Source organism: Microplitis demolitor, chromosome 1 (genome assembly GCF_026212275.2).
Source record: "Microplitis demolitor isolate Queensland-Clemson2020A chromosome 1, iyMicDemo2.1a, whole genome shotgun sequence".
In the NCBI taxonomy this organism is placed as follows: Eukaryota; Metazoa; Arthropoda; class Insecta; order Hymenoptera; family Braconidae; genus Microplitis; species Microplitis demolitor.
This window is the reverse complement of record NC_068545.1, coordinates 24,562,837-24,590,469: the sequence shown is the minus strand read 5'-3', so window position 1 is coordinate 24,590,469 and position 27,633 is coordinate 24,562,837. Positions and strand designations below refer to the sequence as shown.

The following is a 27,633-nucleotide window of genomic DNA, read 5'->3' as shown; positions in this document are numbered from 1 at the left end:
AAGCTTGTTTCATTCTTTTCGGAATACCCAAGTTTCTTCGAAAAAAACAAAAGAAGAAAAAATTAATGGCAATTAAAAGTTTGTTTTACTTTCTGTAACTTGAACCGAAAATAAAAGATTTTGCGTGTACATGATAAAAAAAAGTGAATTGTTTTTCAGCTTTCTTAATTTCCAGAGCTCTTTTTACAAAAAAAAAAAAAAAAAAAAAAAAAAACGTTGTTAATAAAAATATATATTTATTTAATTAATATATACTTACTCGTGTCAACATAAAATATTTCTCTGATGAGATTTATTGAGTGGTATGATTGTTATTTGCTCATATGACTAAATGATGTATTGATTTAAAATTTTAACTAATACCGATAGCGTGTAATTGTGCAAATTGTGTATATATCAATGGAATAAATATTTCAAGTATGGCAATATAACGAATATAGATAATGTATATATGTACGATGTAATAATATATACGATGTATTTGATTATTTGATCCTACATTTTGTTAATTTTCAATAGAGTATACGATGAAACTCAACTATTGACATTAAATAAATTAATAAATATTTTTTTTTTTTTATTTTTTAAATTAAATTCCGACGGCGAAATTATGAACTCAATAAAGTGTAATTAATAAAGTAATTAACATTTTCAATAATTATCGGATGAATGCTACTTGATATTAATAATAATTTAGCATGTAAAAGTTATGATACAGTCGTAATTAGGATGAGCGTATTAAAATATTATTAACTTGTTGATAATTTTAAATAAATATATAATTATATTATAATGCGGATTCACTACAGAATATTTATATAGACACAGGTGCAGACTGGCAATGTCGTTTTCGAATTTTCTCGCGGATCAACTGTAACACATGTGTACAGAATTATCATCTCTATCAAGTGCTTGTGTTTGTGATATAGATCAACACTGACCGCAAGTTTCAATGTCTACAGAAAATTATAATTAAAATTACCGATTTTATTTAAATTATTCGATAAATTCTAGTTGCAATTTTTTTTTGTTACGAAAAATAACTGACGGCTATTTTCAGTGAGTCCATAATGGCCTATTTATAAAATCATTCAGGTCGTTTTTCACTTTCAGTCAAGTCAAAATATTTTTAAAAACACGATCGATTATTATAAAATACGATTTAGCAATAAAATACATTTTTTTTTTAATCCAAAAGAATTATTAATTTTTATTAAAAAAAATTAATGATTTCTCTGTAAATTAATTGATTTATTTTTATTTTAACATTTTGATTAAAATAATATTGGATAAAAATAAAGACACCAGCTAATATTTTTTAATGAGATTATTTAAATTATGTGTTAAAAAAAAAAAGCTAGAAAAGAAAATTCTTTTTTTAAAGTACAAGCATTTTATAATCAACTCATTAATTCTTACAAGCTTAATAATTATCTCCAATACCCGATAACTACTCTACCTTACAATTAAAATCTCTTTTCTCAAAAGATACTCTCTCAAACGACTTTTTTACAATTTAATCCATGTCCTAATACAAGAAAAAAAAAAAAAAAAAAAAAAAAAAAAAAAAAAGATGCGTAGAAGCTTTGACGACATTTTATTTTAATCAAAAGAATACACTAATGGCACATTTTTTCAATAGCAACAGCCGGTCGTTATCTGAGTTTCCGTGTACAAGTTATCAAATTTATCCGCTTCAAATCCGTTATTTAAACTTTTCTTAAAATAAATACTTAAAAAATTTCTATACCCTGTCACGTAAATAATACCTCAACTGTTGACGAATTTTTATTTAAAACTTTTTTTTTTCACTCCCAATTAAAGCTTCAAAGAAAACGCGTAAAAAAATTTGGTGAAAAAAGAAAAATTGTTTTACTAAAATTTAGTGGCATTTGATACTTACTTTCTTCCTCGGATAAATCTTCGCCCAGACACTGTAGCACCGCTCTTAGATCAGATGCTGTGATATAACCACGGTTGTGTTTATCAAAGACCTGTAAAAAAAAAAAATTATAATTATAAATTTTTTATAAAAACTCAAAGAATATATATACTAAACAGTATTTACTATGAATTGATACTTTGTTACATTTTATAGCAAAAACAAAAGTTCACATATAATCAGTTAAAATTTACATAAAAGTCAATATAAAATATCATCAATTATATAATGAAAAAAAAAAAAATTATGCGGAGTGCATGCAGATGGATTAATTTCCATTTATTTAATCCCCATAAAGGTTACCCTGAAGGGGTTTTATATTACTCATAAAAAATTGTCTTTATTAAATATAAATGTATGATTTATAATATGATAAATAATAAATGAAAATGACTTATCGAAAGCAAATAGACAAAATCCAATTATTAAACAATTTTCCAGATGATTACCATACGATCGATTATTATATTCGTTAATTACACATCGTTCCCTTTCCTCTCTAGTACTCTCTAGTACCACATGATCGTCATTCTAATAAAATGCAGTTGTGTATCCCTCAAGCCCTCAACAGTTTCCCGCACCTGCGGTTTCGCGAGATTGAATCATTACCTCCGTACACCCCGACATTGATAGATATATATATATATATAACATAATGTAAATGAATAAGTTATATTTGCAATAGAAGTAATTGTTCGGATATTTACGTAACATATATTCTTATTTCAATGTTTCTTTTACTCTTCATGTTTCATTTCATCAACTAGGTTTTTAACCCCGAATTTTTATTTTATTTTGATTTATTGTTTGTTTTGTTTGTTTTGGTAAAAAAAATTTTTCCGACAGACTAGTAATTATTTGTAATTGAAATGAGAATGTTTTTGAAAGCAACCAAGTACCCGTGTACGACTCTCGATCAATTTTTCATTGGACATTTATTTTATTTGTCTATTTTTATAGTTTTTTTTTTCCGAGATTGTATGCTGACGAGGAAAACCACTCTTTCAGTCAGAATTATTTCCTCCTATTTTTTCATTTTATTTTTATGTACGTGCAGGCTCGTCGGCATAAACTGACGCTGACGATTTATCGATAACGTGTATTTAAATGATCTCTGGTTAATTACTTATTGTCAAATATTTTTTAGCACACGTACAAGTCTTCCATAACAATACGATAAATTTCACTCGCAAAATCAATCGTATAATTACTATGAAACTATTTCGTTTCTGATGAAAATAAAATTCATTTTGAATATCTAAACAAGCGTTTATTGGAGGAAGATTAGGAAGAATATTACTATCTAATACATCTCAAGTTTCGAACGTTCGTGCAACGAAAAAAATATTTATTTTAAGAATAAATAAAACATTCCTATACTTCATTGAATTTTTTCCAACAGCGTTTTTTTAGCCCCCCAAACGACCATAAAAAACAATTCATTCAAGTAAATTTATCCGAATAATCCTTAACTTTGAAAAAAAAAAAAAAAATAGTGTTTTTGAATATGGCCGCTGGATTTTTTACAATAGTAAGGTTTTTCATTCATTACGATATCCTCTAATTAGAGACACACCAACAAGTCCAGTAAAAATTTTTTTTGTGTTTTAAAGTAAAGCTTAATAAAAATTTAAGTAGTTTTCAGTTAATTTACATTTATAAAATTACATAAAAAACATTGGTTTGTTGTGTTACAGTGAAGCTATTAAATAATTTATTTCTCGATGGTGTAGTAAGTTGTATTATATACATTTTTTTTCATATTATTTTTTATGTTATACAATCTTTTTTGTGAGGGTCTTTTTCAGAGATTACTCTCAATCGTTATTTTCTTTTCTTTTATATTTCCTAGACTCATCTTCAGGTCAATCTATCCCATCTGTACACAACACGCCCAAAACTTTATACGATATACCCAAAACCATATACACAACTCCCACATACGTTTCATCAACTCGTCAACAAATTATCGTTCTCAAGGGTGATACACTATAACACCAGCTCTCCTTAAATTTTTTCCTCAACGTTTCATTTTCATCTATACCCCACTTAAAGTTGAAATCATATTTTGCTTATTTTTTTTTTAACTCAATAAAATCTTGTAAAAAAAAAATATTAAAACAAATGATTCATTTAATTGAGGATCCAATGATGTTTCAATATTAAGAAAAATAAAAAATTATTTACTGATAAGTATTTGTTGGATAAAATCCAATGGTATATATAATTGAGAAAGTAGAGAAGCTAGATCATTAGTAGAAAATGACTATTATCTGACAATGAGTTGTCGATTTGCCTAGACGGTGATTACCCAGGTACTACCAAGTTCATTGTTTAAGTTGTCAAACTCGTTCATTGTCGCGTCTTCGTTCACTTCTCATTCCATAAGATATATTTTTCAAACAATAAGTTGAGGATACGAGTAGATGTAGTAAGAAGTAAGAAGAAAATGAGGAGAAGGAAAAGTATGTAAGGAATAGGTTGAGGTTCAAGTATAAGTAGAGGAAACTTTATGGACAATTGCATGCGATTTGCAATTTATGTCTTATCTTAGTTTCCCCAACAGTCAAGTCACGACCTACTTTATGAACATCTAAATCATCAATCTTATCACTCGCTACCTAATATGTTTTGTACCATTACAAATTTATCGATCGAATTACATATCTTATATTGCATATAAATTTTACTGACCATTTTAAACTACATATTCAACTAAATCACTCTATTTTATATTCAGGTCATTTGATTCGTGTTATTAAATTTTTCCACAATAAAAAAAATTTTTTATTATCAGCAGTTTTCAAATAAAATTGGCGAATAAGATTTAAACATGATTTTTTCCTTTGTATAAAAAAAACTTTAAATGCTAAATAAAAAAAATTCACCTGTTGAATCTTTGAATTTTTATTTCAGCTCGTTATAAAAATTAATTTTTTTATTAGATGCCCATACATTAACAAGTCTAAGAATAATTTTCAATCATTTTTAAAATTTTTCAATTGATCTAGTGTTGAATTAGTCAAAAGGTTTCGGTATTTATTTATTTACGAAAATATATTTTAAAATAGTGTAATGGGTTACGAGTTATAAAACACGTGGTCAAGAATAAACTTATCGCTGGTAGTTTTTCAAAACTATTTGCTCTTTGAACTCAACATCTGAAGCCAATTGAAATGAGGCAATTTAAGTGCAATAGCACAGTGGGAATTGAACTGTCAAGTTGATCGATTGAAATGACATGTGATTATTCTGAGGTTTACAATCAACGAATATGATTTTGAACAGTGTAAAATGAAATTTGAAGCTAATTTACCGGCAAGAGAAAGCATTTTCATCTTTTTCGTCCCTACGGAAGAAACTGATCATTTACAATTCGATAATCTGCATTAATCTCTAATTGGCTCGTTTCAAATGGCTAAACAGGTATTGAACCTTACAATTTCAAAATACAGGTAACATAATTTATAAAACTAAAAAATAATGTCTAAGTTCAAAAATAACTGGAAATTTAAAAGCTGGTCGACTGACTCGCAGGGTCAGTTGATTGTCACATTCTTCATTTTGCTCTGCTAATAATTATCATACCATCTGAACTTAAATTTAATTAATAAAGTTTTATAATTTAATGGAGTAACAAAAAATTAGTAGATAAAATTTTTTACAAGCACGAGTACTTAGAAATAATAGCTAACTATCTTTAATTATAATTACAAAATTATTAATGATTCAAAAGACAAGTTTTGTATTTCGTACAAACTTTCATCAATGTCTTGGTTTTTATCAAAAGTTAATTATCTCACAACATCCAGGTCATGTCTGTGAAATATCACGTTTTATAGTTTTATATTTTTTTTATTCCTGGTGTTTCATGTTAACAATAATGCAGAAAAAAAAAACTTAACGATAATACTCGTGTTTTATACTGGGGTGTATATTTTTATTTTATTAAAAATAACTGATACTGAAATTCAAATCCGTGCGTGCAGATGTAAAAAAAAATTAAATTAAAAATCTCTATAGTTGATAGAGCAACAGTATTTTGGAGTGAATTCAAGAGATACGTTAGCCTATTTATATGCTAAAAACCAAATACTTAATAAAAGAATAAACTCGATGATAAAGAAAAAATCTAAAGCAAAATATATAGATCTATGACTGTCTCGATATACATATTGTAATATTACACGACGTTTGTCGAATTTAATATTTTTCGATTTCCGATTGAAAACTTCCGTGAGCATTATCCGTAGACATTCAATAAAAATCAATAAGCGTTAAATATACTCAATGTGAAAATAAACAAATGAAAGTAAATGCAGACTTACAATACAATACAATTCAGTACTTACTGAATGTAAACGTAAATTCATTTGTCATTAAATGAAAATCTTTGAGGAAAAAAAAGTTAAGTGTAAAATATTGTACATGTTGGATCAGGAAATCTGATATAAAATAAAAAAAAAAAAAAAAAAAAAAAATAAGTGGAAAACGATCGATTTTACAGGTCAGTTAAAAAATATTCTTCTAGTCATTGAAGTTTAAAAGTTACTCGAGCTCTAAAATATTTTTTTTATACTAAACATTAAGGAACACTAACAAATTTAGTGATTAAAATTTTTCTTATTGCCACCAAGACTTTTTTTACTATAAATTTAAATTGATTGTTTTTTTTTTTTTAAATTTTCAATTTTCAGAGCAGGAAGTTTAAAAGTTACTGGTGATAACAAAAAATTTATTTTATAAAAGTAAAAACATATGGAGTTAAGTACATGAGTGTCTTGTACGTCTGGTTCGTTATTATCTTACTTTACGTAGTTGGATAAGACACCGTTCACCGTCTTCAAGCTCCTAAATTTAAAATAAATTGACACGGAAATTGATTCAAGGTTCAATCCACGGTACCGTCGAGGTAGAAGCTATGAAATTTTGTTATCTAGACGGCACGTTAGTATAGCAGCCGTATAGAGTAAAAGGATGCATTTGCGAATAAATTACGGCTATACAACCAGACTCTCATGTAGTACTCACATTTGCACGTTAATGCATCATAATGCATTGAAAAACCATCCCACATACATATAAAATAGTATTACGATTGTATACATAAAGGAGACGACGCAAAATAGGGAGCCTAAGAAAATAATACGAACGTGTAGATTTTATAAAACTGGATTATGCTTTTTAGGCTCAGCTTTTAATCAAATAATGTTGGTGTTATTTTTAATTGCTAAAAAAATTTCATTCATATTCTATTAATTCACAACAGGAAAAATTTGTTTATGGTAAAGAAATGTTTTTTTAATTTTGTATCTGCGATTGAAAAACGAAACGAAAATATAGTATTGAAGGTAAGTATTTTCTTGACTACTTCAATTTTATGGGCAAAATATATTTATAACGAGAAATTGAGAATGAAAAGTCGAGTAATAATGGCCCTGGAGGCCTGAATTTCAAATTGTATTGTAAATCAACTTGACAGAAGTGTTAAAAAAATATATGTATATATCGAGGTATCTATAAGGAAAACATTAAAATAGTGGTGTGACTTTAATTGATATAGAAAGTCTCGGGATTCCCCGGAGCATTAGCTGTATGGTTTTATTGTATTCGAAAAAAAAAAAAGAAAAAAAAATACTGGAAGAAAGAAGAGATAACGGAGTTTAAAATGTGATTTTTTTCATCGTTAAAAATACCAATGTAGGGAGTCGTAAAAAAATTACAAAATAAATATAAAGTTGAATGAAAGCAAAAAGTTCAAAGTTTGTTTATATTAAACTTTTTTTTTTTTTTTTAGTTTACTTTGAAATTTGTTTATTTTATTTGGTTTAATGGACTTTTAGGAATAGGGAATAGATAAATGTTGTTGTAGAAAAAGTTAAATTGAATAGTAGAATGAAATAATAAAATAGATGAAAAATTTTAACCCAAGTACAGGCGGTAAATGATAAAAGTAATGATCAAGAATGAAGTGAATTGAAAAAACGCATAACAGGAGAATTTCTTTTCGAGTCATGTTTTTCCTAGAGAACAACAAAACTCGATGTCACGATATTTTTTATTGGCGTTATTTTATTTTTTTTTTTTTTTTGCAGTAGTTTAGTTAACAAACATTACTTTTATTATTTTTTTGTATGTTATGCATTTTTAATAACTTTATTTAATTTATATTTAATGTTTAAAAAAAAATTTAATTATTTGATAATTAAAATTAATTATGCAATTTAATTTATTTTTCTATTTTTTTTTATGACGTTAATTACTCAGAAAAAAAAGTCTATTCAGTAAAGTTTATTCAAACTTTTCCAACGTATGAAGTGTCCTTGTAAAAAAAAAAAAAAAAAAATGAATAATGAAATTTTCATAATCGCGTAGCTTGAAAAGAGGTTGAATTAATTTACTTTCACGAGTATAGACCTGATATGAGTTAGAGTAGAGTAGAGTAGATATATGAGTAGTGAGTTCAACTCTTGATTCTCTTATCTTCTCGGATTTCAAGCTTTTTGCTGCGTTCAACTCACACCTGATGCCGTCACTTACAGCCAGGTCTATTCTCTTCCTACGAATTGGCGTCAATTTAACCGTACTCCCTTGCCAAATAAATCCCCTTGAAAATTCCTTTTATATTTAATACTGAGTAATAATTTATGTTTATTCCCTAATTTTCTTTTTCTTTTGACAATTCAACCCCAATTAAATGCTCTATACAATAAATAAAAAAATAATCTCTATTTATTTTGTTTTTTTCCCTCGTTAATTATAAATACTCTTACAAATACAAATAAACTACATTCTCGAGTTAGTTTTTCATCTGATTGCCAACAATTTTAGCAGATATTTATTTTTTAAATTATTCTCGCCTAAAAAATCTCACTGGACACTTTCTCAATTTCATCAATAAATTTTTAAAAACAAAAACAAAAAAAAAAAAAACTTAGAAAGAGTTGCAAATAAAACAAACTTTTGATGCGAAAAACGTCACAAACATATAAAATTCAAAAGGTAAAGAAGAAATGTCAAAAGCAAGAGTCTTTCATTATTCAAGATCCAGCATCGAGTTTCACAAAACTCTTTTCTTTTTTGTTTTTATAGGTTCATTAAATTTGCTGTAGCAAAAACAAATATCGATCCTCATTTACGTTAAATAAATAATTCATTTGACAAAATTTAACATTATTCAGCTGCCAAAATCCACGTTTGTTAATCAAATAAAACTTATAAAATAAAAATTATAATTTTTTATTCATATAAATTTTAAAATTCATATTCTCGAATCGCACTATTTTATAAAACTTGTTTCTATAAATCTTCACCAAATTTGTTGCCATAAATTTTTGAATTACAAAAAAAAAAAAAAAACATACCCGAAATGCATCGCGTAATTCTTGTTCTTCCTGTTGCTCTTGAGTAAGATCTGTCTGTTGTGCAGCACTTGCATTGCCAATATTACTAACAATCTTGACAAACTCCACTAGACTGACATTTCCATCACCTAAAAACAAAAAAAATTATAATTAAGTAAATAGTTAATAATTTTTTACCCGGAAAATTATAATTATAATTATAAATGGCCAAATTAGTAATTATAATATAATTGGAATTTAAATAGAGTGAAATGATCTAAATATCATCTGCCTAATCATCTAATTTATCTTGACACACCTCAATAAAATATATACAATTTCCAAGCACTCGTTTGCCCGTAGATTAACTATCAAGATAATTTGACATCAAAATTGTTTCCTTTCACGCCCGCTCCAGCGAATTCAAACCGAACGATAATTATCCATAATGACATAACCCACAATGACACAATAAACCCCGATCAATAATTTCAATCGCATCATACCTTTATGACTAACGCTCATCAATAAAATTTATTAATGATATAATAATTTAATTGCCTGTTATATAAACAATAAATATCCTAACATTATCATGCTTAAACTAATCAATAAAATTTATTAATTTATTGATAATTATTTGTGTATACATGTAATAGAATAAATAAATAAAATTTTCCAGTTCACTGACTTAAAAAAATGATAATTAATTTTATTGGATATATTGTATACTTAACACTTGATTTAACTCAACTTGAATGTCTGAAAAATATCGCTTACACTTACAAACACTCAGGGTATATATAAATGTATTTTTATTACTGGACAGTGTAATAAAATTTGAAATTTATTGCTGGATAATCGTATTGCACTTGCTTGGCCTTAATGCTTTAAACTTTAAAGCTATAAGTATATAAACTTATTGAATCTCTATGCAGCATACACACTCGTATCTGCATTAGACCAGAAAAAGCATCAGCAAAAATAAAAAGTTTTAAAATGTAAAGAGCTTCAGCATTATTAAGTAAAAGAAAAAAAAAAAAAAAAAAAAAAAAGAAAAGGTATTGCCATTAGAGTAAAAATTAAAATTTGCATTAAAATTAATTGTCATTTAAACTTGTTAATTAACGATAAATATTTATAATATGACATTATGTATAGTATAATGGAGAAAATTTGAAAGCTAAACTGGCATCTAGATTTTGTATAGTTTAATTGCATAATAATGCGTGTGTGAAGATGAAAATAAATTACATAAAGGGATGAGACAGTGAGAAGGAAAAAAAAAAGAAACTAGTGAGGCGCCTCAACGGTGTGCTCTAAATCCCGTTTAGACCTAGACTTAACAAGAATTAAATTTGGTTCGAATAAAGCCGCAAATCTTTTCAACAAAAATAAAAGTGTAAATACAATTTATTTTTATTTTTTTATTTCTCCTCTTGAAAGATATACAAAAGGCAGATAAAATTGTTGGTAGATGAATTGCTTTGTATTTTTTTCTTCACCCTCATGATTGTACTTTCTTAAAGTTTCTTTTTGTTGTCAAGATCGGGCCAAAAAAATTGGTCATTACAGTCTATAAATTGTGAGATTTATTTTTATCTATGACTTTGTATAGATACTGCACGAAAATTTTGAAAAATTTATTCAGAATATATATTATATTTTATAATTTGTTTTGATTTTAACTAAATAATGCTGATTGTTGATAGTATATAATAATAATTATAATTGTTATGATATCAGTAATATGTGTTATGCTTTTGTCTGAGATCTTTTGTTCAGTGTGAAACTAGATTGTACATTTCTGTGAAATCATAAAGTTATAATACCATTAATGAAAATTTCAGACAAATGTAAATGTAATCCGACCAACCGTTAAATATTATAAAGGAATAAAAATTAAAACCAGTTATTTTCTATACGTTAAAAATAAATGAAAATTATAAATAAGCCTTTGATAGTTAGTTCAGCTTTAATAATTTTAACACGACAATTAGCCTGAGGTGTTAAATGAGTTATATAATTCAACCATCATCAGAGTCTGTAGCATCGTTACAGCAAAACGCCTTAAGCATTGCTACGTTTACTCACTTCTTTTGTAACTTATTTTTGTCAGTTGAAAAAACTTAACTTTACTCGTATAAAGTATGGCTTTAAAGCTTATACTCAACTATACACACGTAGCAAGTTGAAAAATTATTTAGGTTAAAAACAAAGGGTATGATATTATTTTGTTACCTGGCATTGTTTGTGATATGACTGCTAAACCCGAAATTAAATAATAGTGCACGGTGCTGTAAATTGGTACGAGTGTAAAAATCTAAAGAAAACAAGATACTGAAAAGTAAATTAGTTTTAGGGGGTGATCGTGAATCTTCTCGTACTCGGACATCTAATTTTGTTCATCCTTACAAAACGACGTACAAAAGTAAACAAAAAAATAGACCGTGAAACAAGATAACAAATAAGTTTTTATTCAACTACGACATGAAATTTTTTTTTATTATTAAGATAAATTATTGAAAAAAGAAATTAAAATTATTTTGAAAGAAAAATAAAAAAGTATTTGAAAAAGTTGTTTATCCGATACACTGTATGAACCCACATCCTTGTTAGTTTCGAAAGTTAGCAAAGAAAATTGTTAAAATTCCAGGTTGTTTGTGGAATAAAACCAAGAATTCTGAACATCCAAAGCATTGTAGGTATGTATATATACATAAATATTTATCAAGCTTATCAAACAAATTTGTTAGTAAGAGAATTTTCGATTATTTTTAAACATCAAGTCTTATAGAAAACGAGTCGGAATTTATGATACTATATAACTATATTAAGCTGGTAACACGTAAATCCTCGTATAATATGCATAAGTTACTTATTCACGCGTATTAAACACTCAAGTTAGTTAAGCTTCCAGGCTGATACTCGAATCAATCTGCATAAAACTTGAGGTGTCGTAAAATATATGATTAAATTTTAATGTTACCTAAAGTATAATGCCGAGTAACTTTTATGAATATGTTTTATATAACATTATTTATAACGATATGTTGGTAAACAAAATTAATATGTAGAAAATATATTCAACAATTTTGATGATATGTACAGTGCTGAGCCGAATTTAAAGCAAAGGTCGAGTGAATACTTATTCACCAGATGATGAAAGTGCAACGATGCATATACCTCGCGCCATATTCATGAACACGAGAAATATTTACAAGGGTTATAAGTTATAAGTATCAGTATCTTCTCTTTACCTTTAGATTCACAGAAACCGGGTTAACATAAAGGAAGATACATATTTTTAAAAGAATATACACAAAAAGAGCAATTTTTCATTTAAAATTTATTAAAAATTTTGCTGTTACTTTTTTAATTTTAAATTTCGAGTCAACTTTATTTAATTAATTGAGTATCGCAATTTTATTAAACTTTGTTTACATATTTTAAAATTCAAAAATATATATATATATATATATATATATATATATATATATCTTTATAAAATGTTAAACTAAGATTGAAAGCAATCGATCATTGACGTCATATATTAATCAGTTAACGGCAAACATCCAAAGTCAGCGAGAGTAAAATTTTGTTTACATTTAACGAGCACTTTAACAATTAATCAATATTCATTTCAATATTTTTATTTTTAAAATATACAACTTGAGAAAATATTTATTTTAATTTGGCGTAGTTGTAAAATTTTTCAAATAAACATGAAAAAAATAAAATGCTTGAATTAACAGGAGCTTTTTGTTAAAGTTACCGTCTTAAGTCTTGAACTACAAAACTTAAGTAAAATGAAAGTAAAATTAGAGAATAGAGAATAACAAGTTACGAAGATTTAATTGCAATTTATTTAAAACGTTACGCCGAATTAAATGCAATTAATTTTACTCTAAAGGTATTCAAATGATCGGACATAAAAAAATTTTGGATTTAGAATATAATTAACTATCTTCACGTCGTCTATTAAGAAGAGTAATTTTCCAATAGGATAAGCTGATTAGTCTTCGTATCGAGGATGAGGGAAGACTATAAAGACATATATTAAATTATGCAAAAGAGCTGAATAAGAAAATATACTTATTTATCAAGTAATGACAAATTTATCTACTTAGTGTAAAGATGCTTCAACCGATACTTATAAAATGTAGGCAATTACCATTCTACTATTCTATTGGCGAATGTTATTGTAAAAAAAAAATTTACGTTCAATGGAAACATTATTTTTTTTTTTTTTTTTTTTTTTTTTTACTTTTTATCTACTACCCCTTGAACTTACTTATCCGAAAGCTAGAAAAAATTCTCAATCTCAAGAATCTTGTCTTATCCATTAAGCTACTAACGTTTACGCTCAATATAGTTAGAGTATTCTTAAGATACTTTTATCTAGATACTGACTTTTTATACAGAAAATATTATTTTTTTAAACTAATTGTTATTTCTAGGTAAATATATATTAAAGGAGTAAAGCTGAAAAGTAAAATAAATCAATGGGAAAAAAAAATCTTGCGCAAAATTTTGAACTATCGGAACGGCCTAGGATGGCCGAATTGCCTCATCCTCCCCTAGAGTCTTTCAACGGAACAAAATTTTTTTTTCTTTTTTAAACGTGGTTTTACTGTGCTCCGGATAATATATATGTTAATTTAATTTATTTGGATATTATATATTTACAAGACTTTTACCTTTTTTATCTATATAAAAATATGAGTTTTGTTTTTTTAAATTTTAATGCATTAATATTTTCTTAAAAATAACATAGATATTTTCCGCGTTTGCAATTGCATTTCGTATAAATTATTCATAAATTTAATGATCTTGTTAAAATTTCATGACCATATAATTTTTACAGAGAAAATAAAATAAATAAATTTTTTATCAACAGATAAGATACTTAAATCTTGTTGAAATATCATAAAATATATATGTATTTATATATTTGTGTTAGTATTTTTCTATAAGAGAACTCTGTAAAGTAAAGTCGCAAAAAGGATCAGAAATGTAACAAAAATATAGTTGATGAAAATAAAAATATGTTGAAACGAAAAATATCGAAGGAATCTATACGCGATTAAAAAAAAACAACTTGAAATGCGATCCCCTATAGAGGGATAGATGTCAAGATAACTTTATTTTCCTTGAGTTTGTCAAGCATCCGTAAAATTTTCCGTTTCTATACTTTTTGCTACTGCATTACGCCGGAAAAAAATATTTTTTTATTTAATTTTTCTACAAAGCACAACAGCAAGATTAAAATTAATAAAAATAACATTACTCATTTAAAATAAACCAATATTTTTCAAACAAAACTATAAATAAAATTATCAGAAGTTATGTACAGGCTTTATTTGAAATAATTTACCCCGTTAAACTTACAACCAAAGACTGAATAAGTCTGAATATTATTATATATATGTCATTGAGGTAATATGTATGATATCAGTTGCTACAGAAATCACAAGCCGGGAAATAGTTAACTCAAAGTTTTGATAAATGACCTACATATCTTACAGTTAACAAATAATTTTAATAATTTATCGGCACAGCGTATCGTAAATCTATATCTATAATTATATTAATTGTTTTATAATTCCGATAACGAAATTACTGAACAATTAAAATTCTGGTTTTATCGAATTTAATCTTATTTATAAAAAAAAATTATCAACCTCATTTAATTATACTTTTACAATTGTTAAAAAAAATATATGTAGCTGTCTATTTTTTATTTACGGTAGATATCAATTATCAATTTTTGTGCCTGTATTTTAATTATTCATAATTTAAAAAAAAAAAAATCTAGATGTGCGGAAACTGTATCTTATGACCGTCATACTTTTGTTTCTACCGAAACAACGAGTAATTGATGTATCCATTCCACTTGTATTCATTTGATAACGAGGAAAAATATTAAAACAAGAATCTGAGTAATTTATCATGCAGTTGTATACAAAGTGAAACATCGGTCGATTTAATTTAACATTTGTAAAATTCATTTGACAGTACCCAGTATTTTATAGATAAAAGATAATTTAAAATATTTAAATGTTATGTATTTTTATCAGTAGAAACTCACCGTCAGTGTCGATTTCCTCGAGCATTGTTCGCAATTCCTCTGTTCTGGCAAATTGCCCCAAACCGCGCATAACTCTGCCGAGTTCTTCTTTGGTAATACTTCCATCACGATCTTTATCAAAGAGATTGAATGCTTCTTCGAATTCTTAACAAAAATGAAATAATTCAACATTAAATATGTGATTAAATGAAAAAAAAAAAAAAAAATTGTTACCTTTCATTTGAGCTTTACTGATAGCCGGCATTTTGTCACTTGGAGTAGTGGATCCTCTGCGAGAGTCCGGTAGCTCGAAAAGTAAACTAGTAGAAAGTCTCGTTTGTCCAGATACCGAAGAACTTGAAGAAGCCGTCGAGACCATCAGTGGCTCCATCTTAGTGTCTGATGGCTCACAACCGGTTACTTGGATAGCTTGAATAGGACAGTCAGCTCGTAAAAGACATTTATCATGTCGATCATGTCGATCGTGTCGATCATGTCTAGCTTCTTCTAATGGCTCTTGTTTCCCAGTTGATATTATGTTTTTATCGCTATCATCGCTAAGCGGAAACTGCTGTCGAATAGATGTTAAAGTTGACGTAAATTCATTTGGCACTGACGGTTTTTGCGCATCCGCCCAGGAAGTTTCACTAATCGATGGCCTTGAAGAACAACTACCTGGTTCTTGGTCGCCTCCACTTCCTCCATCAGTGTCTTTTCGTGTCTAAAGACCAAAAAAAAAAATTATAAATAAATAAATAAAAAATTTAACTTTTTAAATCTTATCATCAACTTTATTGAATTTAATATTTAATAAACTGTTTTATTGAATATAGTGCGACAGGTATTGTTTTATTTGTACTTTATAAACCGGGACTTCCGCAATAAGTAGATTGGTAATTCCGGTGACTAAGTTAAGTAATTTAATACGAATGAGGGAATATTAAACGGCAAGTGTTCAAGCGGCCATGAATAGTTGAGATCTAAACTAACGTACTTCTAATTCTCTAAAATGACTTCAAAGTACCTGGTGCAGTGGCATTTGCTGTAACTGTACTCTGTATCGTTACATATATACACATATATACATAGATACATTATATGGGGACAAGGATCTCTTTGAATGATGCGCTTGAGGTAAATAGTACTGCATAAGTATGCTCGACTAAATATGCGGGTTATCCAGCATCAAGTTCCAGCTCTATGTTATCATCATACACCCTATGTCACATTATCCTTTAAATTTATTATCAGCTACCATAAATTACAACAACTCATTTTTTTCACCTATTTTATTTTATCATAATGAAACATAATCACGTCAATCCAACTTGATTATCATCATCATCAGAGTGTGATGCGCAACAAACGTTAAAACAAAATAAAAATACATAATGTTTAATTTAGGTAAAACAAAAAAAAATTTTATAAAATAACGACTTGTTTTATCTCAACTACATGCTGTAATTGCCAGTAGACTCCCACGAGAATGGATACCAGGCCACCTGTTAATCGTTCTACATACTCGTGTAACTGCACCATCATTATTCGACATATTCTACCAGCTATTAAGGACAGCTCACTAAAATCAAGGTACCTCATTTTTTTTTAACTATTTTTGAGTAAAAAAATCCATAACTTTATCAATCTAAATTTTAAAAATTGAAAATTACATAGTTTAGTTTTAAATAATTTTTATAAGGTTTTTGTAATTATTTTAAACGATAAAATATTTGATATCTAGAGTTTAAATTTCAAAAACTCACATTAAGTTTATATTAAAACCCATTAAATTTAAAAACAACTCAAGTTATGAAATATAGAGAATTAAGACAGTTTGAAATGCTATATATTAAAATTGAAATTGGCATTATGACACTTGAGAGCTCTTAAGCATGCTACTAGTAATTAATAAATGACATCTATCATAGAGCGGTGAAGTATCTTATATAAAATTTATATCTACAGACATATATTTAAAAATTTTATTTATGATATTTAGCTGATATAAATCTGATTAAGTGAAAGAATTAATCTTTGATATAATATTGATCTTTGCAAACGATTTACGTCAAGAGTTGGTTGTTAATTTCAACGTTAGCAGTTAGGGGTAGGTAATTCAAGTCTTGGAAGTTGAAGTATTGGAATATTGAAACAAGATCCGCGACAAAGTGAACCAAGTCACTAGCAATCTGTGAGGTTCATTAGTAGACTTAGTTAATTGCCCTTCGATTTGGGTCAACCTTGATCAGTCAACCTTTGAAAACATATATTTTATCATACTATACATAAATCACTAAAATGATTTATTCATTATTATTATTATTATTATTATTATATTTTATTTATTTTCGTACAGTACCGGTTTTTTTTTTAAATTATTTTTTATGGAAATTGTTGACAGAGAACTCACAAAATTTACATATCAGAGAGGTTATTAAAATTCAGCAGGATAACATATTGCAACATCGATGTCTTTTAAATAAAAAAAAGTTATAAATTTAACTCTTAAAATTCAGATATGCTTGTATTTCATTATTTAAAATTTCTTTTTTTTTTTTGCTTATGAATTATAATTTTAATTATGCAAATATTATTTTATTTTCTTTAACTTTGTGCTGTTTTATTAGCAGTTAAGAAAAGTTTAAACGATAAAATTCTCAACGGTTGTGTCGGTAGATAATCATAAAGAAGTTTACTCGGGAATGTAACAAGATGTTTAAAAAGTACTTGCAGCCTCAAAAGTTGTTGAGGAAATAAAAATTTAAGTTACTGGATGATATTATGACGATAAGACTTATAGTTTTTACCTTCAAAAAAATTTTAAATAAAATTAATTTACATCATCTTATTTTTTAAAAAATATTCTGTTAAGACTTTAACCATACTCTATTTTAATTTTAACTTATAAAGTTTTTATTTGAATGATATTATAATTTTTTTAATTCAATTTAGAAATGTAATAAAAATAATTCTCGGAAAATTAAAAAAAAAAAAAAAAAATAGTTGAAAATTTAATAATAAGCTATATAGTGAGTTAGCTTTTCTTTTTAAGTACTGAATAATTTTTCTACTCTGATTCGTATTTTTCAGTGTGTAGTAGTTTTAGTTTATGGAGAGTCAAGTAGAGCCGACAGAGAAAACTCGATCGCAGTTTCCGATTCACAAACAATATTGTACTAACTTTAATTCGAATCACGGTTAGTCTATCAATATTGACTTTCTGTCTTTTAATCAATGCACCAAGTTTTTCTTTCATTAAAAAAAATTTTTTTTATTAAATTTAAAATTTTTCTACAACCATGGATAAAATAAAAATAAAAAATATCTTTAAGATATTTACGTAAATTAAATTCAAAGGCTACTAAGAAAAACAGGACACGATTTTTATTTTACAAGGTAACATCAAATAACACAAGTGTACTCAACGAGACTCTCAGTAACTGTCACGACTACCTTTTAAATTCGATTTCCTATTGTCGAACAAACAGATCAGTCTAGGCAATTATATTGATCATCCTTTAAATCCTCTTTGTTTCACTAGTAACATTATATTCTCTCTCTAATTCTCTATTTCTCTCACTTACACTTTGTCTTTATTGCTTTATCGCCGAGCGATAGTATCAAGCTCGATTGTCATTATAAAATATTCCCTGGAATGTATGACTAAAACGCCAAAAGACAACCAGATTGTTGAGATAAAACAATCGATTACCCAGTTAATAGTATCCCTATAATCTACCCTATTTTATCGAAAAATATTTCTTCTATTTCAGAACTTTTATTCTTTTTATTTTTTTTCAGTTTAACCATACCCTGAATAAATATAAAATAAATTAAAATACGGATTCAGTGATTCTATCGATAACAATCCGCGGTTCTCGATAATCCTAGTAGAATTTTAAAAAAATTTTTTTTTTTCGATTCGTTGAGTTGAAAAAAAAAAAATAATAATATAAAAGCTTTTGCATTTGCAAAAATAAAATAATCTGCGATAATTTAGAAAAATCAATTCTGCTGTTTTTTTTTTTATTAAAAGCTTTTAATTTTTTTAACCTCAACCTTTCGCTCATAAAAGTTTTACAGACTTCCTTGAATGAATAATTTAAAGGCTATCACAAAAAATTTTCTATATGAGGAAAAATTAATAAAACTTGAAATTGAGAATATTTTCATACACAGACGAATTTTCGTCTATAAAATATTGCAGTTTATAACATAGTTAAAGTTTCAGACAATCAATAGGTTTTGTCAAAATTGACCTCATTTCATCTTTTTTAAAGACAATAGACTCACACAAATTCTTTTTCTTTTTTTTTTCTTCTCATTTCCAATACTTCTTAACACTTTTCAAAATCATCCACTCTCGAACTTGAGTTTATCACTATCGAGCGGTATCAATTTGCGACCTCATTAATTGAGACTCTATTTAATTATTTAAATATATATTTGATAGCTTTGTCGTACAACTTCGGAAGTTTATTGTTAAATTTTAATGATTCAAGTTTTTGAAATATTATAAAAATATTTAAAATGAAATGAATGCCTACACGGTATTAAGATATCGATCCAATAAATCTCTAATAAAATTTAAAGGTCTAAATTAAACTTGTTACCATTCAATAATTCATATAACCCAATATGTTAATCAAGTATCTTGAAGATAACAAGAATATGGTAATGGGCACATTGTGATAATATTATTAATGTTTAGTTCTAGATTAAGATAGTGGATATTATTAGGATATATCTTCTTAAAAATCCGGTGTGTATTACGGAATTCAACATAGTAACAAATACTGTCGAAAGAAAATACCGACAAGCTATTTTAAGGAAAAATACAAAAATAGATATTGTACCTTGAATAAAAAGAGAAATAAATAAAAGCAGTTGAAATGTGGTTGAAATAAAGTGGTAATGCAATGGATGTAAAGAAAATGCAGGCTTACATAAATCCCTGAGAGGCTGTCGGACGAAATACAAATGGCACCAAGTCGACAGCTTGATCGATCAGAGACACTCAACTCAAACAAAAATTACTTAGCTAAATTTTAAAAATAGTTTTTCGTTAATATTTATACATTTAACTACACTTTGACAAAAATAATTTATTTTTTATTATCAGATAAACTTTTTGTCAATAAAACGCGTATTCGTCTTATAAGGCGAATAATCCACTCGACAAGTGAGGAAAATAAAATAATTGCAAAGATAAATCATACATAAATATGTATGTAATGAGTTAAAAATTACAATATAATTAAAGATAATTGGGAATTACCAGCGAGTCATCGGAAATTCCTGATTTTATAGTTTTCTATTTCGCATCGATCACAAGATTATTATTGATTTTCATACATTACTCATTTGATACTTGATTGGACAGATAATTCGATTAGCCTATAAACTTAACCTCCAAGACAATTATTTAACTTTTATATCCCCTTTAATTTTAAGGTTCAACTTAAGTATCGCAAAAAAATTTTAAAATAAAATTAAAATAAATATGAGATAAAAAGTTTGTGAATAAAATAAATAAAATCTCAAGAGAAAGTGATGTTAATGTTTCAATAAAATGTCGGAGTATTTCGCATTGAGGATCGTTAATTCACCCCTACATCTTGTCTATTTTAGAGGCCCTCTTATCCCATTATAGTTTGATAATACAGAATACGTCTGAATCTTAATAGATCTGTATTACTCTCGAGGTTGACGTGACGATACTCAAATGTCTAATAGCTTCATGCCGCCGTCATCATTGTGGTACGTGCGGGAGCTATTCCAATGATATCTTCACAAGCTATACTAATGTGGGCTGTTGAATATATGTGTGTATACAATCACAATCTACGTAAGGCTGTTGCAGCGGAAGAGCGATCACTCTTGTTTATTGGACTACAGTAACAATAATACAACTAGAGTTAATGATGTACGTGCTTAATGTACTCCCCCGAGTACATGCAACGTCTGACCGACTACACAATCATGTTTAACTACACGGTTTACTGATCAACCCTCAGAGATTACTAGTACTTTTAAACAAGATAAAATACCTCGTCTCATTTCACAAATTACTAACTCATTCATTAATTATTCAATTTTGTCAATGATTCCATTAATTACTTGATTACTTGATCAAAGAGAAACGTATCGTTCAAGTTGAGTATTTCGTATAAAATTAACTTTAACTTTTATTGATAAGATGGTTGATAATCTATAAAATAACTTTTAGACTTCTGACTAAAAACAACGAGTTTTAAAACTGACCCGCAGAGTTGCCTGTTAAATTTTGTTTCTGTCAAACCAAAGGTTTAATTATTCACCAAGTATTTCTAGGAGTCACAAATTTATTTCAAAACAATTTACATCACAATGTCGATTTAATTTTATATATTAAAGAGCCGTTAGGAAGTAAATTGAGCTAAAATTGTTGGAAATTTCCAAATAACTTTATGACAGTTTTTTTAAACTATCAAAATAAAATGTTAAATATGTTGGTAAGCTAAATTTACCTCCCAGTGATTGACAATTAATTTTAATTTAAATAACTACGAATTGGTTGGTAGGTCCTATTTTTTTTTTGTTTCCTTAAAAAATCAAAATTAAATTTCACAAATTTAATTAGTAGATTTTTTTTCATCTTGATGAAATTGGATCAGTATTACTATATATGTTGTTATTGAACTGATGAGCTAAAAAAATTAAAAATTAATTGGTTTTGAAAAAAAAAATTTTTTTTCTTTTCTACAGTAAAAAATAAATATTACAGATGTGACAAGTGAACAATCGAGTGAAAATAGCCCAGCGGCTGTAAAATCAATTTTTGTATGTAGTAATGAATCAGTAAAACCCAATAACTGAAAATCACAAAATAATTAATTAAAATATGTATAGAAAAAAAATTTTATTGCTGGAAATTTACTTCGGCTTGTATTACAGCATGTGAATGATATTTATCTATAATACAAAATATAATAGAGCCAGTTCTTGACATCTGCAATTAAAAAAAAAGTAAATAGGAAAAATGTTAATGAAAAAAAATTTGATAATTTAATTTGAATACATACCTCACTTGAAATTTTCGAAACATACCCAGTAAATGTTAAAAGTGGGCCGAAATAAGTAATACACCATATACTGACAAAAAAACACAATTTTGTTGATAGTTGTTGTCGAATTGTTATTATTGCGAGTCTGTACAAATTATAAGCAACGACAGTCGAAAAATTAAGAATCGCAAAAACAAGAAGCCACGAATAAAACTTAGTGACACTTTTAGTAATTTCATACAGAGATCGATATGATTTTTTAAGATTTACAATTTTGTTTTTTACTGCAAAAAGTTTGTAATTGTCTAAACCTCTTTTGCGTAAAGATAACGAGCTAATACTGATATCTGTTAAATTATTATTTGCAGCAGCCAGTAAAGCAAATGTTTCATTAATTCCACGAAATCTTTTTTCAATAAAAATAACAATAAGAGAAAACTGCATTAGTAATCCCCCAATAATGAATTTCGGGATCAAATATACTATATATTCAACCAAATCTCCTTCATAGTCAATAGTTTTTACAATTGCAATAATAAAACTCATAATCATTTGTGGCGCACAAATAAATACATGCTTATATTTATAATCTTTCAATTTTTTTTTATCGCAATAATTATCAATAAAATCTCTTTCCAAAAAAATTAAACGTTCTAAAATTTTAACTATTTTCCGTTGCTTTAAACAAAAAGTCGCCACTGTAACAGTCATCGCTACATTTTCACCGATCAACATAAAAACTGTAACAATATATTCCAATTTATATGCTTCTCTATAAACATCTCCATAAATGAAATAAAATATCACGATCACGAAATAAAATGATAAAATGAAATTATAAATTGATCCTTTTAATGATTGATTAATATTTACAGATAAATTATTGTAATTTCTTTTAATTTCTACGGCAAATGGTGCGATTCCAAAAATTTTAAAAACGTAAACAACCAACCGAAATAACATAATTTCAAAAATATTTTTGATCACACTATTTATTTTATTTTTCACAGACTTTGAATTAACCATGATCTCAATTATTTTTTTAATAAAGTATAAATTGTAAACAGATCTGTTTTTGACGATGGCTATTTTATTGTGAATAAAAAAATATATATTTACATAAAAATCAAAATTATGCTGAATCATAAAAATCGATATTCTTTTTATAAAAAAAAAATTTATACATGCCTGACATCAAAATAAAATTTGATATCAAGTCATAAAATGTAAAGATATATTTTCCGTTATATATTTGTAGATAAAACGTAAATAACTATAATTTATAAAAAGCTCAAAGTGTGAAAAAGAAAATAAATGGATCCTCAAATTCACACCTATAATTTATGTTATATTTTTTTATTCACACTGTTCAACTAATTTAATGTGTTAGCGTAACACAAGTAGACGAAGAACAAAACGGAGGGTGATTTCGAGAACAAGATAACTTTTGTTGTAGATCAGCTTAGTCATATGATGAGTAAGTTAACGAACGGAAGTTATACAAAGTTACACAAAAGTTTAAAAGTATTTTTTTTTTTTTATTTAAAATTTATAAATTACTTTATAAATTTTGGTAAAGAGTGTAAAGACAGTAGACGTAACTATTATTTAAATAAAATATTGGATTATTAAATTATATGAGTTTGGGATTAATTGGGAGACTTGTCTCTGTGCGTCTTTCGAAGGTGATCAATTAACATGACCAACACTTTACTGAGAAAATCAACTACATTGTTGGCAAGTTCAATTAGTCAGTTAGTTCAAAGCTCTTTGTTGACAGAATATCTATAGATTTCAAGTAAATATTACAGAGTAGTGATGTTCTGAGTAAAGTAAATACATTCAGTAAAATAAAAAAATAATAAAATACATAACGAGTAGTTTATAGGGGATGAAAAGAAGCGTATAAAGAAAATGAATAGAACATGAAGGGTTTTTTTTTTTTATTTTTATTTTAGGATATCTCCATTAAAGGCGATAACTTTTTTAGCAATTTGATTGGCAGCGATGAGAGCCTTTCGCGCCGTTAAATTGCAAAATAAGTTGGGTATCGATACTCAATCAAAATGTATTGCATTATAATCGAATGCAGGTTGAAAAAAACTAGGGTATCAGTATCGGAGGGAAAAGTGATAGAATATAAGACAATTATTTTTCAAAATTTATTCAAGAAATTTTTATTATAGAATTCATGATTTCAAGTGAGAATATTGGTATCGCAATATCAAAAAGGCTAGACTGATTGTTTAATTAATTTTATTTAAATTAAAATTTATATACTTTCCTGTATTCAGTTAAATTGAAAAATTATATTTTTGTCTGTCTGAATTATTAATAAAAAATGCAAATTACACTAAGAAATTTCATTTTAAATCAATTTGACAGTTTGGAAGATAAATGAGTTTTAAGTTTTCTTTTTCTTTAACTTCTGTAAAATAATTTATATCTAAATATAAAATAATGTTTTAATATTGTTATCAACTGTTTTCTTTTTTCTGTCAAAATTCGAAAGTGAGTGGAAATAATAAATAAATAAATCGCCAATTTATTTTTATTATCTTTGAAACTTGATGATCGATAATTGAAGATTCGAATCAATAACGATAACGATTTAAAAAAATTTATATTAGATAACAAAAAAGAAAATTCGAATTAGCATTTTGAAAAAAAAGTATAAAATCGAATTATAAAAGGGGAAAAATGCCAATATTTGATAATTTTGTAGACGTAAAAGATTTTTTTTTTTTTTGAAGTTATCTACAAATAGCCGTGGGGGGTTTTTTTTCTATGAGCAGTTGGAAAACTCCCAGATGAAATGAGAAATTTAGATAAGAGATATAAACCCCGGAGGCTTTCACTTTTTCCCAGCAATGATTTGCTCTTTCAACTATAGCTTACATGTAATGTACAGTTTTTATAACATATAAAAAAGTTTTCCGCCGTCAGAAATTAAAGTTACCTAGGACAGCACTTATTTTTTATTAACAAAGTAATGCTCAAATAATTAGATTTCGAATGAAAAAATATTTATATAATTAAAAGTTAATAAATAGAAGAGCTTAAAAAAATAGTAAATCTTTAGGGGATGAATAAAAAAAATAAAATTTTTTTGCTTTAGTATAAAACTTTTTAAGCTATAGAGTTGACGAGGATTTATATGGAGATTGTAAACTTAAATCGTGCTTGAAAAGTTATTGCCACGGGTGTTATGATAATCATGTACAAAATTTAACAATCAAAGCGTGTATAGTAATAACTACTAAAGTAACATCTATACCTGAGTTTATATCATTCAGAGACATTCTGGTTTATATGTTGGCATTCAGAGTTTCTGAGCGTCATGTTAAGGAAGACAATGCAATCGAGGTATTGTTAGTAAGTTAAACAACTAAAAGTTTAAACATCGAGTAGTACCCTCAACACTTACTGCTATTGAAGTACCAACGAGCTAGTCAACGCATATATATGCTAATAATTTACTGTACATATATAAATATAAATTACCTTGAGCTGCAATATAAAGTAGGGATGAAAATTATCAACCAACTTAATAACGAATATGTATATCTCAAAATGCTGAGCGTCATTAAATTAACTTTTACCACTTCATGTATAGTCATCACGACCTAAATATCATTATTGACGACGATATATGATATATATATATATATATATATATATATATATATATATATATAATTTAATATGTACGAAATTTGTTCCGAGTATTGAAATTATTTTGCTGAAAAGCTTAAAAGCTTTTTGTAAACATTTAATATGTCGGGTATTTTTAGTTTTTTAATTATTATTTTATTCAAATATATATTCATTATAAATTATAATGATGATAAATGATATATTTATTATTAAACATTAATCAACAATCAGGTTTATATGATAATTTTTTATGGTTATTTTTAAATGGAAAATATTTATAAAACCAAATAATAATAAAAATGTTGAATACTGCAGCAGAATAAGTAATGAAATATCACGGATCAACAGAAAAAAAAATTTCCAATTAATGAAAATATTTATTTCAATTAAAATCTTTCGGATTATTGAAAATATTTAAATATAAAAAAGTCAAATATAATTACTTTATTTTTTTTTTTTCTTTAATTTTTTATTTATGTAATTTTTGAATAAATTGGTGTTGTTATATATTTTATAAAGATATATATGTATGACACGAAGAGTTTTAGAATTTCCACTCATGCTATGACGATAAGTTATATAATACCAGCGGATTCCAAAGGATGGGAATGTTGGTAGAAAAAAAAATAAATAAATAAAATAAAATAAAAAAGTAGTGCAGCATTAGACTTAAGGGCATGCGGTTGTACGTGAGGTTCTGCAATAACTTGAGTACAGAGCTCGACAAGTCACTAAATTAATAATAGATCAGTCAAAAATTTAAGTTATTTACAATGGAATTCAAAATTTACTGACGACGTAATTATTTTATTTATAAACTTTCTATCTTATTTATTTGAAATTTAACGTGCTTATCCAAATTTTAAATGTATATAAATTAAGAGATTAACTAAAAGACAGATTGATAAAAATGTTTTTGAATTTTAAAATAATTTATCACATTAAATCCCTGCTATTTTTATAATAAAAAAAAAAAAACTCTAAAGAGCACGGGCCATGACAGAGGGAATTTTTTGCGGGTCATCTGCAGTGATACATCGCTTGCAAAGTCCAAAGATACTTTATACGAATTATATAAATGTTACATTTCCTGGTTTTCTATTCAACACCTTTTTTAATTATTTTGCTTTAACAGAAAAAAATCTTAACGCAGTTTCGTTGAGATTTTTTTTTTTAAACTTTTCTTTAAGAGATGATTTATGCTGTTCAGTATAATTTTAAAAAAGCAATTGAAAAATTTTAAAAACAAGCATCGGATGTAAATAGAAAAATTATAAATTTATGATAAAATTTATTCAAACGTAAGGTGAAATCATTGTGAATAAATAAACGTAGACTGGCATCACCTAGGGCAAATCCTTCCCTATCTCCCTCCACAATATCCACATTCTGATCAACATCCACGACACAGCATCACTGTACACACGAAAACGACAGTACCCCCAAGGGTTTAAAGCACACAAAGACAAGTGTTTGTGGAACGCGCGCGAAACTCTCGCCACGCACTTGGTCTTGGACGTTAGATGTAATAGTACATGTGTATATACTCCGTATTGTCAGTGTTGTTTCGTACTA

The 27,633-nt window shown here is 26.7% G+C and overlaps 2 protein-coding genes across 2 annotated transcripts in view; both read right to left on the bottom strand.

The window, feature by feature from the left end:
* Positions 1–27,633, bottom strand: part of LOC103577942 (neo-calmodulin) — a 32,966-nt gene that overhangs the window by 3,222 nt on the left and 2,111 nt on the right. The window contains exons 2-5 of the mRNA XM_008558837.3: positions 15,590–16,076; positions 15,377–15,520; positions 9,307–9,434; positions 1,904–1,994 (exon numbers count right to left, since the gene is read on the bottom strand). Of these exons, the coding sequence (XP_008557059.2) occupies positions 1,904–1,994; positions 9,307–9,434; positions 15,377–15,520; positions 15,590–15,746 (520 nt within the window). The 5' untranslated portion in view covers positions 15,747–16,076. The remainder of the gene's footprint in view (positions 1–1,903; positions 1,995–9,306; positions 9,435–15,376; positions 15,521–15,589; positions 16,077–27,633) is intronic.
* On the bottom strand, positions 21,988–22,845 carry LOC128668273 (putative gustatory receptor 28b; the record flags this gene model as incomplete). The annotated part of the gene is made up of 4 exons (XM_053740935.1): positions 22,420–22,845; positions 22,275–22,346; positions 22,120–22,209; positions 21,988–22,044 (listed from the first exon to the last, which is right to left on the bottom strand). Coding segments are annotated over exons 1-4 (645 nt in total), but the record flags the coding sequence as incomplete, so codon positions are not given.